Below are 15,634 nucleotides of genomic sequence, written 5' to 3' on the forward strand. Positions count from 1 at the left end.
TGTAGTGAACATGATCAGATATATAACTCCAACCATTTTCTCTATAAACGAAGAGTGCATTCCTGTAAGCTCGAATCGCATGTTGTCTCTACATTTTACAGAATGAATGTTTTACAATTAGCACATAAAACTTTGAACATGCTTTAAATATCTGAGACAAGTTTCAATATGAAGATGAATTTGACATGCAATCGAGTACTTGATCAGAAATGTAGTAACGATTTCCAGACAAAACAAGATGAAAACTATACTTGCGTAACATTGGTGGAATGGAAAGCAAATAGCAGTAGGATGCTTGTTCAAGCATCACAGCTGCATGCAGAGAAGGCTCCTGATGAAATATGTACATTAGTTGCACGCTTAGACACTCAGGTTTAGTCAATTTTATTTACACGCTTATAAGATACTGGTTGATAAAGACAATGGGAACCATATGACATTATAAGAAATGAAATAGGATTTACCTATTCTAGACTCTAGCTGAATCACTTATTGTTCTAACTTCTAACTATGGCTCATTTATGAAAATAGATATTAATGTAATGTGTTTTTTTAAAAATATTATTATGATGTAGATACGAATAATTGGCATAATGTGCTTTTAGAAAATACTATTTTGATATACTGATGATGTATAAAGGAATTAAATGGACCAAAAGAACAAGTGTAATCAAATATAATTTTTTTTTTAAGCAATAGGATAGTGTTTAACTATGAGGCTTTGAAATGACAACCAAACCCGATAAATTCAACATGTGGGAATCAAATTATCATTAGCAGGATAATAATATCATAAGGAACATTACATGAACACTCTTTTGACACATCCGAAGGCCAAAAGAATCATGTTTACGGATCTTTCACACAAGTATATCAAATTGTTTGATTTTACAAGCAAGATACTCTCAGTTTAAAGTAGAAAATATACCAAAACTATGTAATATCAGATCTTAATATATTACAGAACATGGGGAAAAAAAAATTTAAGAACCCAGACTTCTAGAAAATCAACATAAATACCTCATTAGAAGGTACTTTTAAGCATGCCCGCAATGCTGGATTCTCCAATTTCTGAAGTAATACCCCAAGAGAAGGAAATCCTAATTTTGCCAAAAAAAAATAAAAAAATCTAACTGTCATTTATAAAAAAAATATGATACACACACGCACATCAATACTAGAGGTGCAAACGAATCAAGCCAATTCGCGAGTTTTTCAAGCTAATTCAAAAAATATTTGATTCATATTCGAAATTATTGAATTCGAGCAGAACTCAAACATGTTCAATAATTTTTCGAGCCAAATTCGAACCCATAATATTTTGTTAGATTGTTCACGAGCTGCTCGCGAGCCGAACTCGAATTGAATTCTAATTATTTTAACTTAAATATATTCAAATTAAGATTTGAATAATTGGAACAAAATTCGAATTTAAGTCATTTCGAATTATAGTTCGAATATGCTCAAATCAAGGTTCGATCAATTCAAATCGAACTCGAGCTCGAATTTTATTTTGAATCGAGCTCGAGACAAAATTATTTGTATTTTCAAGCTTCGAATATCATATATATTTTTTGAGTTTGAACTCAAATATCAATATTTTCATATTATTCGGCTCGATTTGATTCATTTGCGCCCCTAATCTATGTAGGACCGATGCGACCGGCTAGAAGGGGGGGTTGAATAGCCCTGAAAAATCAAACACAACCCTTTCTCGTACGATTAAACTAACACATAAAAAATAGATTAAACAGAAAATAAAGCATAAAAACGAGGCACCGAATTTGACTTGGTTACAACCGGGGAGGTTGTTAATCCAAGGATGAAGATCGCACTAAGAGCTCCTTCAGGCGGAGAAGCAGTGTAAGCACAGAAAAACAGAAGCTAATCAGTAGAAAGCACACAAGTATTGTTTACAATTTCTGAACTGATGTAAAGCTTCGGACCAAGGCTATATTTATAGCCTTGGTCGAGGCGCTGGAAGGTTCCGGGCACCTAGGGGATAAATTTATCCAGCTCGATCAGGGCGCAAGCCTGGGGCGCCCTGGGTTCAGGCGGTCTGAGCGCCGGGAGTCCGAGCGCTCGGAATAGGTCCAGCGCCCGGACCAAAGTCAACATCCTGTTGATTTTTCATCTGGGTCTTCCTCTCCGGCTTCGCTCGCTTGGGTGATCTTGGTCTTCCGGAAAAGGGCTCAACCGAACCCAACTTCGGCCTTCTCGAGCCCTTCTCCGGCTTCTCGTCCCTCGGAATCGCCATGTGTTTCCTTCTCGTCCGCCAGCATACTCATCCGCAGCACCTCATCCCTCTGATGCACCTAGTCTGTCGTCTCTCTCCCATGCAATCATTTTTGCTAGCTGCATCTTTTGCTCGACTTCCTGTACTCTTCAGCTCCTGCTCGGACGCACAGCGTGCCGTCCTTCTCGCTAGCTGCGTCTTCCACTCGAGTACCTGTGTTCCTAAGCTCCTGCACACTTAGATACAAGGTTAAATACACAGGACCTAACTTAACTTGTTGATCACACCAAAACAACCTTGGGGTTCCAACAATCTCCCCCTTTTTGGTGTGATCAACCCAAGTTAAGCTAGGGTTAAAATAGACATAAAATTGAATTAAGTAAATTAACTTAAATTGCAATTTAAGTGCAAAAAGATAGAGAAAAAAAAAATTAAATTCTATCTACCTCCCCCTAGACTTATACTTTCCCTTCTCCCCCTTTGATCACAAAAAAAATGGGGTTCCAAGAAAAATAATCTAAGGGTTAAAGACTTAGAAAAAATATTTCTAAAAAAAATCTAAGTTTTTAAGAAATTTAGAAAATTTTTCTAAGTAATTAAAGCTTAGATTTCTAGTTTCAAGAAAAAAAGTTCTTAGCTTAGGAAAAAATAATTTTTGAGAATATTTCTAAGTATAAAAATAAAAAGAATTCTAAGTAGGTAAATTGAAATAAAATGTTTTGAATAACCTTTTTCAAGCACTAATTAATTCTTGTATTAATGCTTCATTAGTAAGTTAATTAAACATTTATTTCAATATTTTGGCTTCCAGGTCGTGGCGAGGCACTAGGCCTTCTTGGTTATTGGAGCAACAACCACTTCCTTAGACAAAGCCTCATAAAGAAATTCTTTATTTAATTTTCTCACTTAAAGCGCTAATTTTACTTTTAAAATTAATTTAAGCATGATTTAGGAACCCAATATAGGTTCCAACCTACTGGATTAACTAAAAAGTTTTTAGGGACATATTTTCTAGAGATATTTTTGATTTGTCCCTGGTGATATCTATAATACCAATTCAAATTATTGAACCTTCTAAAATTAGATGAGCAAGCAGAGTTTTTCAAGTTTTCTACTTGAATTTTTAAATTTTGAATTTCTAATTTTAATTTTTCATTTTCTAAATTTGATTTATCTAGCATTTCTAACGGACAAGATGTAGCTAATATTGCTTTTAAATCTTTATTTTCATTTTCTAATTTGCAGCAATCTTTTGTTAAAATTTTAACGAATTTAAACATTTTATTTGGAGGAAGAGATCGTACCTCACTTACCCTGTCGATCTTGTTGTCGGTTTCTCCCCCTGAACTGCTGCTCTCTTCGGACGTGGCTCCCCCTTCATTGATGCTTTCGATGCTCATTTCGGAAGAGCTTGATTCGCAGTCGTCGTCTTGATGACTCACCATTAATGCGAGCTCGGAGAACTCCTTGACTTCTTATTCCGACGACGTATCGTCCCACGTCGCTTTTAGGGCCTTGCGATTTTGGATAGGCTTCTTACCCTTGTCCTTCCCGTTGTTCTTCAGTTTAGGGCAATTGTCCTTGACGTGCCCTTCTTCATCGCAATGGTAGCAGCGGATGGTTCTTTTCTTTCTTCCCTGCGGATGGTTAGATTTCCTAGATTTACAAATATTTTTAAATCGTCTTACCATCATTACCATTTCCTCGTCGTCGAGAGAAGATTCTGACTCAGGTTCGTCTCTCGAAGCTTTAAGGGCGACATTATTCTTGGGCTCCTTCGGACCTGCACATCTTGACTCATGCACTTCAAAAGTTGAAAAGAATTCGTCTAATGAAATTTTTTCTAGATTTTTTGAAATGTAAAAGGCATCTACTAGTGATGCCCATTTTGAGTTTCTAGGAAAGGAATTTAGGGCATACCTTAGCGAATCTCGGTTACTTACCTCTTCTCCGAGATTCGTAAGTCTGGTGATGAGTTCCTGAATCCTCGAGTGTAGATGTGCAATTGTTTCACCTTCTTCAAATCGGAGGTTTGTATAGCTGGTAACTCCCGTCTTGCAAGTTTGGCTTTGGATGTTCCTTCGTGTAACTCAAGGAATTTATCCCAAAGCTCCTTTGCCGAGTTGTAGGTACCGACTCGATTGACTTCTTGTGTTGGAAGTACACTTAGCAGATGAAATTCTGCTTTCTTGTTTGCCACGTGGTCAGCCTGCTCCTTCTTTGACCATTGATTTCTTGCTTTGCCCTCTGGTGCTTCATAGCCAAATTCCATTGTTAGTAATAAATCATAATCTGTTTCAAGAAAGACCTCCATTCGCTTTTCCAGCTCCCCTTGAATTTTGGTGCGTGGATGTTGGATCCGCCATCTTGTTGCTTCGTTCGGTGGTTAGTCCTCCGACCTCGGCTCGATACCACTTGTAGGACCGATGCGGCGGCTAGAAGGGGGTTGAATAGCCTGAAAAATCAAACACAACCCTTTCTCGTGCGATTAAACTAACACATAAAAATTAAACAGAAAATAAAGCATAAAAGCGAGGCACCGAATTTGACTTGGTTACAACCGGGAGGTTGTTAATCCAAGGATGAAGATCGCACTAAGAGCTCCTTCAGCGGAGAAGCCTCGTTTACAGCACAGAAAGAAAGAAGCTAATCTAAGCGGTGGAAGCACACAAGTATTGTTTACAATTTCGAACCGATGTAAAGCTTCGGACCAAGGCTATATTTATAGCCTTGGTGGCGCCCTGAAGGTTCCAGGCATGGGGATAAATTTTATCCCCAACGCGTTGATCGAGATAATGCTCGATCTGGTCAACATTACTGTTCCAGTCCAGGCGCCCGGACCAAAGTCAACACATTGACTTTTCATCCGGACCGCTTCTGGTTCAGTCCCGCGGTCCGGTTCTTCCGGATCCGCTCGTTTGGGTGATCTCGCCTTGGAAAAGGGCTCACCCGAACCCAACTTCCGGTCTTCTCGGCGTGCTTCCTCCCGGCTTCTCGTGGAATTGCCGCGTGTTTCCTTCTCGTCCGCCAGCGTACTCATCCGCAGTCTTCGTCCCTCGGTTGTCGACCTTCTCGCTAGCTGCGTCTCTTGCTCCCCGAGCAATCTTCCGCTCCGGCTTTCGTCCCTCGGAACCACCGCGCGCTTCCTTCTCGTCCGCCGATGTACTCTTCCGCAGCGCCTCGTCCCTCGGACGCACAGCGTGCCGTCCTTCTCGCTAGCTGCATCTTCCACTCGAGTACCTGTGTTCCTAAGCTCCTGCACACTTAGACACAAGGTTAAATACACAGGACCTAACTTAACTTGTTGATCACACCAAAACAACCTTGGGGTTCCAACAATCTATACATGCATTTATTAAAGTTAATAACTCCAATATGATGTGAGAAGAAAAAAAAAACCTATATTACCTTAAATAACATACAAAGAATTAATTCAACAACCAAACTGACAAAGGTATAAATTTAAATCTTTATGAAGACACAAGTCATAATCACACGAAGTGGACCCAGGTAGTCTAACTAGCATACTTACAGCTTAATCAGAATAGCCATAGGTATCAGAGGTATTGCATTCTCTATATCAATTAGCTAGGAACTCCAATCAAACTAGTGGAAAACATTAGATAATTATATCTAACAATCATTCTGAACTAGATCTATCAAAATAGAATCTTTCATATGTCAGCTTACCAGTATACTTCCCATTTCTTTCATAATCATCAAGAAAATGAGAAACCACAGTGGTTGGAATAACATATCCAATATTTTCAGTGTCTTCGGATCTAAAAACCTAAATGAAATATCTAGTGAGATATGAAAGAAGGTAGAATGCTAATTTAGGTGCAAAAGCAGTACTTAGATGCATTTCCATTAAACATTATTCTGGGACAAAGTTAATCTATAAAAGATTTTTGAAAAGTTTGGAATAGATAAAGTAGGGAAAATAAAAGGCAAATTTAGCAGAAGGAATACCTGGAATGCCACACCAATACACTCACCACGATCATTGAAGGCAGGACCACCACTGTTTCCTGCAAAACAAGTACGTTTCTTTGACAACATTAATATGCTTTTACAAGAATATATCTGTACCTTGCCAGAGAAAGTGGTGCAATAACATCCAACTATCTAAAAAATAAAATGCTATCTTTCTAGCAAGGAAACTAGGTTGAGTTACCAACCAGGGTTTATTGCAGCATCAATCTGAATACCAAGCAGATCAGAGGATCCAAGAGCATACTAACCTGAAACAGAAGCAAAAAAAAAAAAGTGATTAATATTAAAAAAACTCATTTGGACACCATGTTCTAAAATTTTCAACCAACTTAAAATTGATAACACTTAAGTAAGCAATTTATCATCTATAAAACAATCTTAGCAAGAATATAAAATTCACCAAAAAAATACTAAAAGCTTATGATCACAATTTCATGAAATCAAACCTCAATTCGTGATACCACACCCTTTGTCACAGAGATTGTATCTCCACCAAGTGGATATCCTACAACAGTTATTGAATCCTGTGTATCATATAACTTGTTAGTTTGATGAATTATGGAAGAACAACTAGATTAAATAACCCTATAGAAAAGAGAGCCTTAGAAAATGTGAAGTGATTTAACTTTGTGAAGCACTTGGGGGGGGGGGGGGGGCGGTACATGGACCGGCTGACGAGGGCCCTCAGATCGTCCGCCTTCTGCGGCAACAGCAGCTTGCACACTTCTTTCTTCTCTTTTGCAGACATCACCCTCAACTACTTCGGCGACATGCAGATTCCAGCGGTGAGAATCGCCACGCGCTCCACTGACTCCGCCTCCATCTCCGCCAGGCGGAACGCCACGAACCCGCCGTAGCTGATCCCCATCACGGAGTACCGGGCGAACCCGAGGAGGCGCATCGCCTCCGCGACGTACTGCACCTGGTAGCCCACGAAATGGTCGGCGCAGGAGGAACGGGATCTGCCGAAGAAGAGGAGGTCCGGGATATATGTTAGGACCAAAAGTAGCTAGAGGGGGGGGGGGGGGGGGAATAGCTCGTCGCGTTCGCTTGTTGCTCGGCGTTGCTTGTTTCTCGGCGTTGCTTGTTTCTTCAAAGATGTGCAGCGGAAATACAAAGAAAACAATCACACAACGCTAACACGGTTGGTTTACTTGGTATCCACCTCACAAGAGGTGACTAGTCCAAGGATCCACACCACGCACGCACCCTCCACTATGAAAACACTCCTTTTCGGTAACTACCGAGGGCGGAGAAGCCCTACAAGACTCTCAGTACAAGAAGAAAGGAAAGGGAAACAAAATACAAGCGCAAAGCTTACAATGAGTACAGAAAACCCTAACCCTAGCTTCTCTTCTTGCCTTTGATCCGCCTCTTGACTTGGAAAGCTTCCAAGATCCTTCAAGAACTGGCGATCTGATCTTTGAGAGCGCTGTGGAGGAGTTGGCGAGAGATCTGGAGTGAATCGGTGAAGAGATGCCGAAGACAACGTTCGCCTGCGGCTATATTCCCGATGCAACGGTCGAATCCCGATCGATTCGAATGTTCCCAATCGATCGGGGAGGCTTTGGATCGATCCACGGATCGATCTAGAGCGCCTCTGTGCTCTGGGAAAAACGCCTGGATCGATCCACGGATCGATCCAGCGCTTATCGCGCAAAGCAGCATCGTCCCGATCGATTCACTGATCGATTGAGACATCTGGATCGATCCACGGATCGATCCAGAGGCTCTCTGTTCGCTAGAAAAGGCCTGGATCGATCCACTGATCGATCCAGATCCTGGATCGATCCACTGATCGATCCAACACTTGGTTTTTGCCCAAAACCAAGTTCCAAGCCTCTCAAACCAACATTCGGTCAACCTTGACCTGTTGGTACATCATGCCTAGCATCTGGTCACTCCTTTGACCTGCTAGGACTTCCCACCAAGTGTCTGGTCAATCCCTTTGACCCACTTGGACTTTTCTATTCATGCCAAGTATCTGGTCACTCCCTTGACCTACTTGGACTTCCATCAGATGTCTGGTCAATCCCTTTGACCTATCTGTATTTTCTCGTGCCAAGTATCCAGTCAATCCTTTGACCTACTTGGACTTCCCAACACCAGATGTCCGATCATCCTTGATCCATCTGGATTTTCCCTTGCCTGGCTTCACTCACCAGGACTTTCACCTAGCTTCACTCACTAGGATTTTCCATCTGCCTAGCTTCACTCACTAGGTCTTTCACCTGGCTTCACTCACCAGGACTTTCACCTAGCTTTACTCACTAGGGTTTTCCATCTGCCTAGCTTCACTCACTAGGACTTTCACCTAGCTTCACTTACTAGGGTTTTCCATCTGCCTAGCTTCACTCACTAGGGCTTTCACCTGGCTTCACTCACCAGGACTTTCACCTAGCTTCACTCACTAGGGTTTTCCATCTGCCTGGCTTCACTCACCAGGACTTCCATTCTACCTAACATCCCAGTTAGGACTTCCCAGTCAAGTATCCGGTCAACCTTGACCTACTTGACTCATCTTCAATCAATTTCTTATTGTCAAACATCTAAACTCAAACCAAGACTCAGCTTGGTCAACCAGGTCAACCTTGACCTGAGGGATGTTGCACCAACAATCTCCCCCTTTTTGATGTTTGACAATACCACAATAACACTTACAATACCACATGTAAGTTAGGCTAATCTTATAGCCTCAATCCTCATGCCACTGGGTAATGAACACATAAATTAAGCTCTTCATTCTCCCCCTAAGAGGGCACACTCCCTCTAGGTAATGAAAGCCTAACTTACACCCATTCACAGGTCCTTTCATTCTCCCCCTATTGGCACACATCAACCCATCTTTGGGCACACATCAACTCATGCCCCAATTTTGGATACACATCAACAAATCCATTTGTTGACGACTCTCCCCCTGAAGAGTTGCTCATCGTTGTTCACAACATCACTCGTTGTGATCAACACGATAAAGAAGGTCCCATACCCTTCATTTATCCTTAACTTCTCCCTCATTGTAGACAAATACTCAACCCTGAGCATTTTCTAACCACGTGAGTTCCCACTTGAACTAATGAGGATATCCACTCCCCATTTCAAGTTCAAAAGCTCATACATGAGCATTTTCCTTAAAAGAAGGTTAACCACCTTTCAAGGTTCATGAAAAATAATTTTTCATGTTTTTAAAGAGTCCCTCCCCCTAAAGACATAGTGGTAACTTCTGTCATTGCACCAACAATGACTTGGAATTCCTAAACCTTTAGGAAACCCAAATTTAGAAGTTTTGAGGTTCAAATATTCAAAATTTGAAACAAACCTCAACATAAACTTCAACTTAGCCTTCCTTAACCAATCCATCCTTGTTTTCCACACGAAAACACCCGTTTTATGTATACAAATGTATTTTTAGGGGTTTGGAATGGTTACCTAGACTAAAATAGGTTTAGAGTGCTGAAATCAGACCTTCCCAGCCAAAATCAGCGTCCTGGATCGATTGGAGTTGGGTTCCAATCGATTCAACCTATTTGAATCGATCCACTGATCGATTCAGGATGTGTGGATCGATCGGCTGATCGATCCAGCGAGCTTCTGCTCGCAAGAGTTGCCTTCTGAATCGATCCACGGATCGATTCAGGCACTCCAATCGATCCACGGATCGATCGGAGCCTCTGATAGTTGCTGAATTTCAAATTCAGCCAACTTCAGAAACCCCTAGAAAATTCTACAAAAATCCAAAAATCATGAAATTTCGTGTAGACATTATTTAGGGCATACTTAATCATGGAAAAATAGTTTTCTATGAAAATACTTCATATTTTCAAAGATTGACACAAACTTGAAAACTTGCAAAAACTTTAGCGTTTTCTTCAAGTTTGTGTCTAACTATTCAATGGTGATTACTATCAAAAGATAGCCTTCACCAAGGTTTTCCAAAAACATTTTAAAAACATTTTCAAAACCAATATCCCATCATGTTCCTTGGGCATAATGCACATGACTTGTACATTAGCTTTCCCAATGATGGGAAAACACATAACTATGTGTTTTGATGAATCTAAAACTCAAAAGAATGCACTAAATCAACATCTTGAGTTTTGTTCATCTTCCTAACATCTCACTTGTATCTAATGTGCACTAAAGCACATACAAGTCACCTTATAGTCTTTGTGAGATGTAGATTTTGGTTTTGCCCTAATCTGGGGATCATGCATGTTTATCTAGGCATTTAAAAGATATTAGACATCCACCTAGGATGTCACTTGTTAATAAGTGTTGTTAAACGCCATTTGTCCTTAATTACAAGGAAATAAACTAATGCATGATAATGTTATGGCATACATCAAAATAAAATAACTTTCAAAAGAAAGATTCCTATAACTACATGATGTATGAATGTCATGACATGATATTTTTGGATTTTGCATAATAAAACATAAATGCAAAAATAGACATGATGTCATGGCATATGATGGGCAAACAATCATGGCAAGATTTAGCATAAATAAAGTATACCTAGATTAACTATCTAAGTATCCTTAAAATCTTAGCTAAACTTATAACTTAAACCTAGATTGCCCTAAAGTGCTTCAAGAAAATGCTAAAGCCTAAATTGGCATTTCTAATTCCCTTGATTAATGTATGCCAATTGAAAATAAGCATATCCTCAAATGTTGGCATATTTCATTTTTCCACAAGAGTAGCACTTTTAAATTAAGGCCCGGATTGCCTTAAATTTCCTAAAAACATACCAAAATCCCAACTTGGTAGTTCTTATGAATTTCCCAATATGTGCCATTTAAGATTAAAATCAATTCTTCCACCATTAGGCACATTTTACTCTTTCAAGGAGTAAATAATAATTCCATTTCATTTTCAAAGATTAACCAAACCTTGAAAATGCTCCTTGAGTGTCAATTTCCTCAAAGTTGGGTTAACTACCCTTCTAATTGGAGTTGACACTCTCTAACCCATTTATGGGGTAGAGAAAATGCTCCTAGGAACCCAACACCTATTGGTGCTCCTTGGATGCTCTAGGTACTCACTAGGGATAACTTCCCTAGATACCTTCCTAGTGACCTTGTTGGGCTTCTTAGAAGCCTTGGTCACATTTTCTAGGTCAACTCTAGGGATAGCCTCCCTTGTGACCTTGTTAGTGACTTTCTTAGACTTCTTAGAAGTCTTAGTCACATTTGTTGTTGCAAAGATACTTCTAGGGATGACTTCCCTTGTATCCTTGACTTGACTTCTAGACTTAGGGTTTGTTCCATAACTATATGGAACCCTATGATAACTAGGCACATCCTTCTTAGCCTTTAGTTTGTATCCCAAACCTCTATTGTTATTGGATGGCTTTGATTTTCCTAACCCTAAGTTATGCTCATTTTGCCCTAATAGGATATTTTTCATCCTTTTTAGGGTCTTTTCCATTTTATCAAGCCTTGACCTCAAGACTTGATTTTCTATCATTAAGTCCTTAGTCTTTGGTTTTCCATTAACTTTATGAGCATTTTTATTTTTAGGCTCGTAGATAAAATCCTTAGAGTTTTTGCCTAGACTTTTACCTACATTCCTAACCCTAGGTGTGGTGGTTTTAGCATGAAAAGCTATATGTTTTTCCTTAACACTATCATGCTTTCTATTTTCATGGTAAATAGCATTGAGATGATATAAGTTAGAACTATCATGCTTTTTACCATAATTTAACGGGGTAGACTCAATAAAAGTTACCTTCCTTTTTACCTTAAAAGCTCCCCCTTGACTTGAGCTTCCTCCTTGAGCCTTGACCATCTTCTTCCCCTTAGGGCATTGACTCCGATAATGCCCCTTTTGATTGCAAGAGAAACACACAATGTGCTCCTTGCTCTTCTTTGTTCCGGGGATGATCTCCTTGGGCTTCACCTTACCTTTTTGTGCCACTTGGCCCTTCTTCTTGGCCAATTTAGGGCACTTGCTCTTGTAGTGCCCATATTCCCTACACTCAAAGCATATAATATGATTTTTATTATTAATTGAAATATTTATACCTTTGCTTGTAGGGGTGGCATCTTTTCCTTTGGATCCAGAGGTAGAAGCTTCCTCTTGATCGGACCTTGATTCTCCTCGATTTGATTTTTCTTGACTTGTAGAGGTAGTTTCTTCTTCCTCCTCTTCTTCTCTCGACCTGGATGTAGAAGCTTCTCCTTCTTCTTAATCCGGCGTCACCAAGGATTGCTCCCCCTCAATCCTAGAGGTGGAGGCTTCATCATCTTGAATATGAAACAAGGAGTATGCTCCCTCCTTGTTCCCTTCGGTGCATTCCCTTGAGGATGAAGCTTCTTGGATTTCCTCTTCTTCGGAGGTTGAGCATCTCTCAACCTCGGAGTCCTCCTCTTGGTCTTGCTCCAAAGAGTCACCCTCTCTGGATTCTTCTTGCTCTTGTACAGTGGAGGGGATCTCTTCATGAAGCTTGGCCAATTTGCTCCATAGTTCCTTTGCATCTTCAAATTCTCCAATTTTGCAAAGGATGGTGCTTGGCAATAAATTGACCAAGAGCTTGGTCACTTTGTCATTGGCCTCGCACCTTTGGACTTGCTCTTGGCTCCACTTGCTCCTCTTGAGAACTTTGCCCTTTGAATTTCTTGGAGCCTCAAAGCCTTCCATTAGAGCAAACCATTGCTCTATCTCCATCATAAGGAAATTTTCGATTCTTGATTTCCAAGAATCGAAACTCGTGGAAGTGTATGGTGGAGCCACCCTTGTGTCAAATCCAAGCCCATCTTGGAATTGCATCTTGAAGTTGAGCTTGATAAAGTCTTGAACTTGAAGAATTTGCTCCAACTTCTTCACCCTCTAGCTTTTCTTGTTATGCTTGACCCTTCCGGCGATGATTCCGGTGAAGAGCGGCCTTGCTCTGATACCACTTGTTAGGACCAAAAGTAGCTAGAGGGGGGGGGGGGTGAATAGCTCGTCGCGTTCTCTTGTTGCTCGGCGTTGCTTGTTTCTCGGGGTTGCTTGTTTCTTCAAAGATGTGCAGCGGAAATACAAAGAAAACAATCACACAACGCTAACACGGTTGGTTTACTTGGTATCCACCTCACAAGAGGTGACTAGTCCAAGGATCCACACCACGCACGCACCCTCCACTATGAAAACACTCCTTTTCGGTAACTACCGAGGGTGGAGAAGCCCTACAAGACTCTCAGTACAAGAAGAAAGGAAAGGGAAACAAAATACAAGCGCAAAGCTTACAATGAGTACAGAAAACCCTAACCCTAGCTTCTCTTCTTGCCTTTGATCCGCCTCTTGACTTGGAAAGCTTCCAAGATCCTTCAAGAACTGGCGATCTGAGCTTTGTGAGTGCTGTGGAGGAGCTGGCGAGAGATCTGGAGTGAATCGGAGAAGAGATGCCGAAGACAACGTTCGCCTGCGGCTATAAACCCGACGCAACGGTCGGATCCCGATCGATTCGAATGTTCCCAATCGATCGGGGAGGCTTTGGATCGATCCACGGATCGATCCAGAGCGCCTGTGTAGCTGCCGATCGATCCACGGATCGATCCGGCGCTTATCGAGCGAAAGATCGTCCCGATCGATTCATCGATCGATTGAGACATGGATCGATCCACGGATCGATCCAGGCTCGCTTGGAAAAGGCGGATCGATCCACCGATCGATCAGATCCGGATCGATCCACCGATCGATCCAACACTTGGTTTTGCCCAAAACCAAGTTCCAAGCCTCTCAAACCAACATTGGTCAACCTTGACTGTTGGTACATCATGCCTAGCATCCGTCACCCTTTGACCGCTAGGACTTCCCACCAAGTGTCCGGTCAACCTTTGACCCACTTGGACTTTTCTATTCATGCCAAGTATCCGTCACCCTTGACCTACTTGGACTTCCATCGATGTCCGGTCAACCTTGACCTATCTCAGATTTCTCTCGAGTACATCCAACAATCCTTTGACCTACTTGGACTTCCCAACACCGGATGTCCGATCATCCTGATCCATCTGGATTTTCCTCGGCTTCACTCACCGTGACTTTCACCTAGCTTCACTCACTAGGATTTTCCATCTGCCTAGCTTCACTCACTAGGTCTTTCACCTGGCTTCACTCACCAGGACTTTCACCTAGCTTTACTCACTAGGGTTTTCCATCTGCCTAGCTTCACTCACTAGGACTTTCACCTAGCTTCACTTACTAGGGTTTTCCATCTGCCTAGCTTCACTCACTAGGGCTTTCACCTGGCTTCACTCACCAGGACTTTCACCTAGCTTCACTCACTAGGGTTTTCCATCTGCCTGGCTTCACTCACCAGGACTTCCATTCTACCTAACATCCCAGTTAGGACTTCCCAGTCAAGTATCCGGTCAACCTTGACCTACTTGACTCATCTTCAATCAATTTCTTATTGTCAAACATCTAAACTCAAACCAAGACTCAGCTTGGTCAACCAGGTCAACCTTGACCTGAGGGATGTTGCACCAACAATATAGAGATCGAAGGAGTGGGATAGGGCCCCCATCTGGCACTCCCATTGCCACTTTGAGTTGCCGCCGAAGCCGTGAATGAGGAGGAGGGCAGGCTTCTGGCTGGCGCGGCGGGGGTTGGGGCCCCAGATGTGCAGCGACGCGTGGCCGAGGTAGAGCGTGACGGGTCGGAGACTGCAGCGGAGGAAGGAGAGGTGGAGCAACAACTCGCGCAGGGAGACGAAGGAGAGCAGGCGTCGGGCGGCGGCAACGACGACTCGGCGGAAGAGGGAGAGGAGGGAGACGACGAGGAGCAGAAGCAGGTGGCGAAAGGATTTTGTGGATGCCATCGCGATAGAGATCGATGGGAATGGGTTTAGGTTTGGGGCGAGAGGAAGGTAGGAGGAGAGGCGTTGTGTGGCAGACGGTTCGAGTCGCGGTTACGCCAGACTGGCACTGCCTGCCCACTTCACATTAATAAAACTGCTTACGATATTGGTTTAGGTTTGGAGAACTTTGTGAAGTGTTATAATTAAATTTGGGCTAGTGGAAAAATTAAATTATTATTTTTGGTTCATTAACACCAGATTTTAAAAACCGCTGTTAAAATCGGTGTCTATTAACAAAAAAAAGGCGCTCATAGACATCAGCTAAACAACCGATGTCTATGAGCGAAAATCTGCGCTCATAGACACCGGTTTTTGAAAAAACCGGTGTAAAATACTCAAAGACATCGGTTTTTACTTACAACCGTTGTTGTTCCACCGATGTCTATGAGTGTTTTTCTTGTAGTGACAGTCGCGAGTGTTGTGAGATGCAGACTGGTAGAATGAGAAGAACAAATGGATCCATACCTTCCCCTTGGGCTTAGGCCGTACTGCGGCAACATGTTGGATGACATGTGGCCTTGCTTCCTGGTGTGAGCGTACTCCCTCAGCTCGGGGCCCTCTTG

At 41.9% G+C, this 15,634-nt stretch overlaps 1 protein-coding gene and 1 long non-coding RNA gene across 2 annotated transcripts; both read right to left on the minus strand.

The window, feature by feature from the left end:
• Positions 1-1,000: 1,000 nt before the first annotated feature.
• Positions 1,001-6,470, minus strand: LOC122004061. Its single transcript, XR_006118198.1, has 4 exons — positions 6,418-6,470; positions 6,209-6,267; positions 5,927-6,018; positions 1,001-1,100 (listed from the first exon to the last, which is right to left on the minus strand). It is a non-coding gene; the product is annotated as an uncharacterized LOC122004061 (long non-coding RNA).
• Positions 6,471-6,989: 519 nt separating this feature from the next.
• On the minus strand, positions 6,990-15,032 carry LOC122004674. Its single transcript, XM_042559525.1, has 2 exons — positions 14,703-15,032; positions 6,990-7,154 (listed from the first exon to the last, which is right to left on the minus strand). The coding sequence occupies exons 1-2, from the start codon at positions 15,030-15,032 to the stop codon at positions 6,990-6,992; spliced, it is 495 nt and encodes a 164-aa protein (XP_042415459.1).
• Positions 15,033-15,634: the final 602 nt, after the last annotated feature.

This window comes from Zingiber officinale, chromosome 7B (genome assembly GCF_018446385.1).
Source record: "Zingiber officinale cultivar Zhangliang chromosome 7B, Zo_v1.1, whole genome shotgun sequence".
Classification (NCBI taxonomy): domain Eukaryota; kingdom Viridiplantae; phylum Streptophyta; class Magnoliopsida; order Zingiberales; family Zingiberaceae; genus Zingiber; species Zingiber officinale.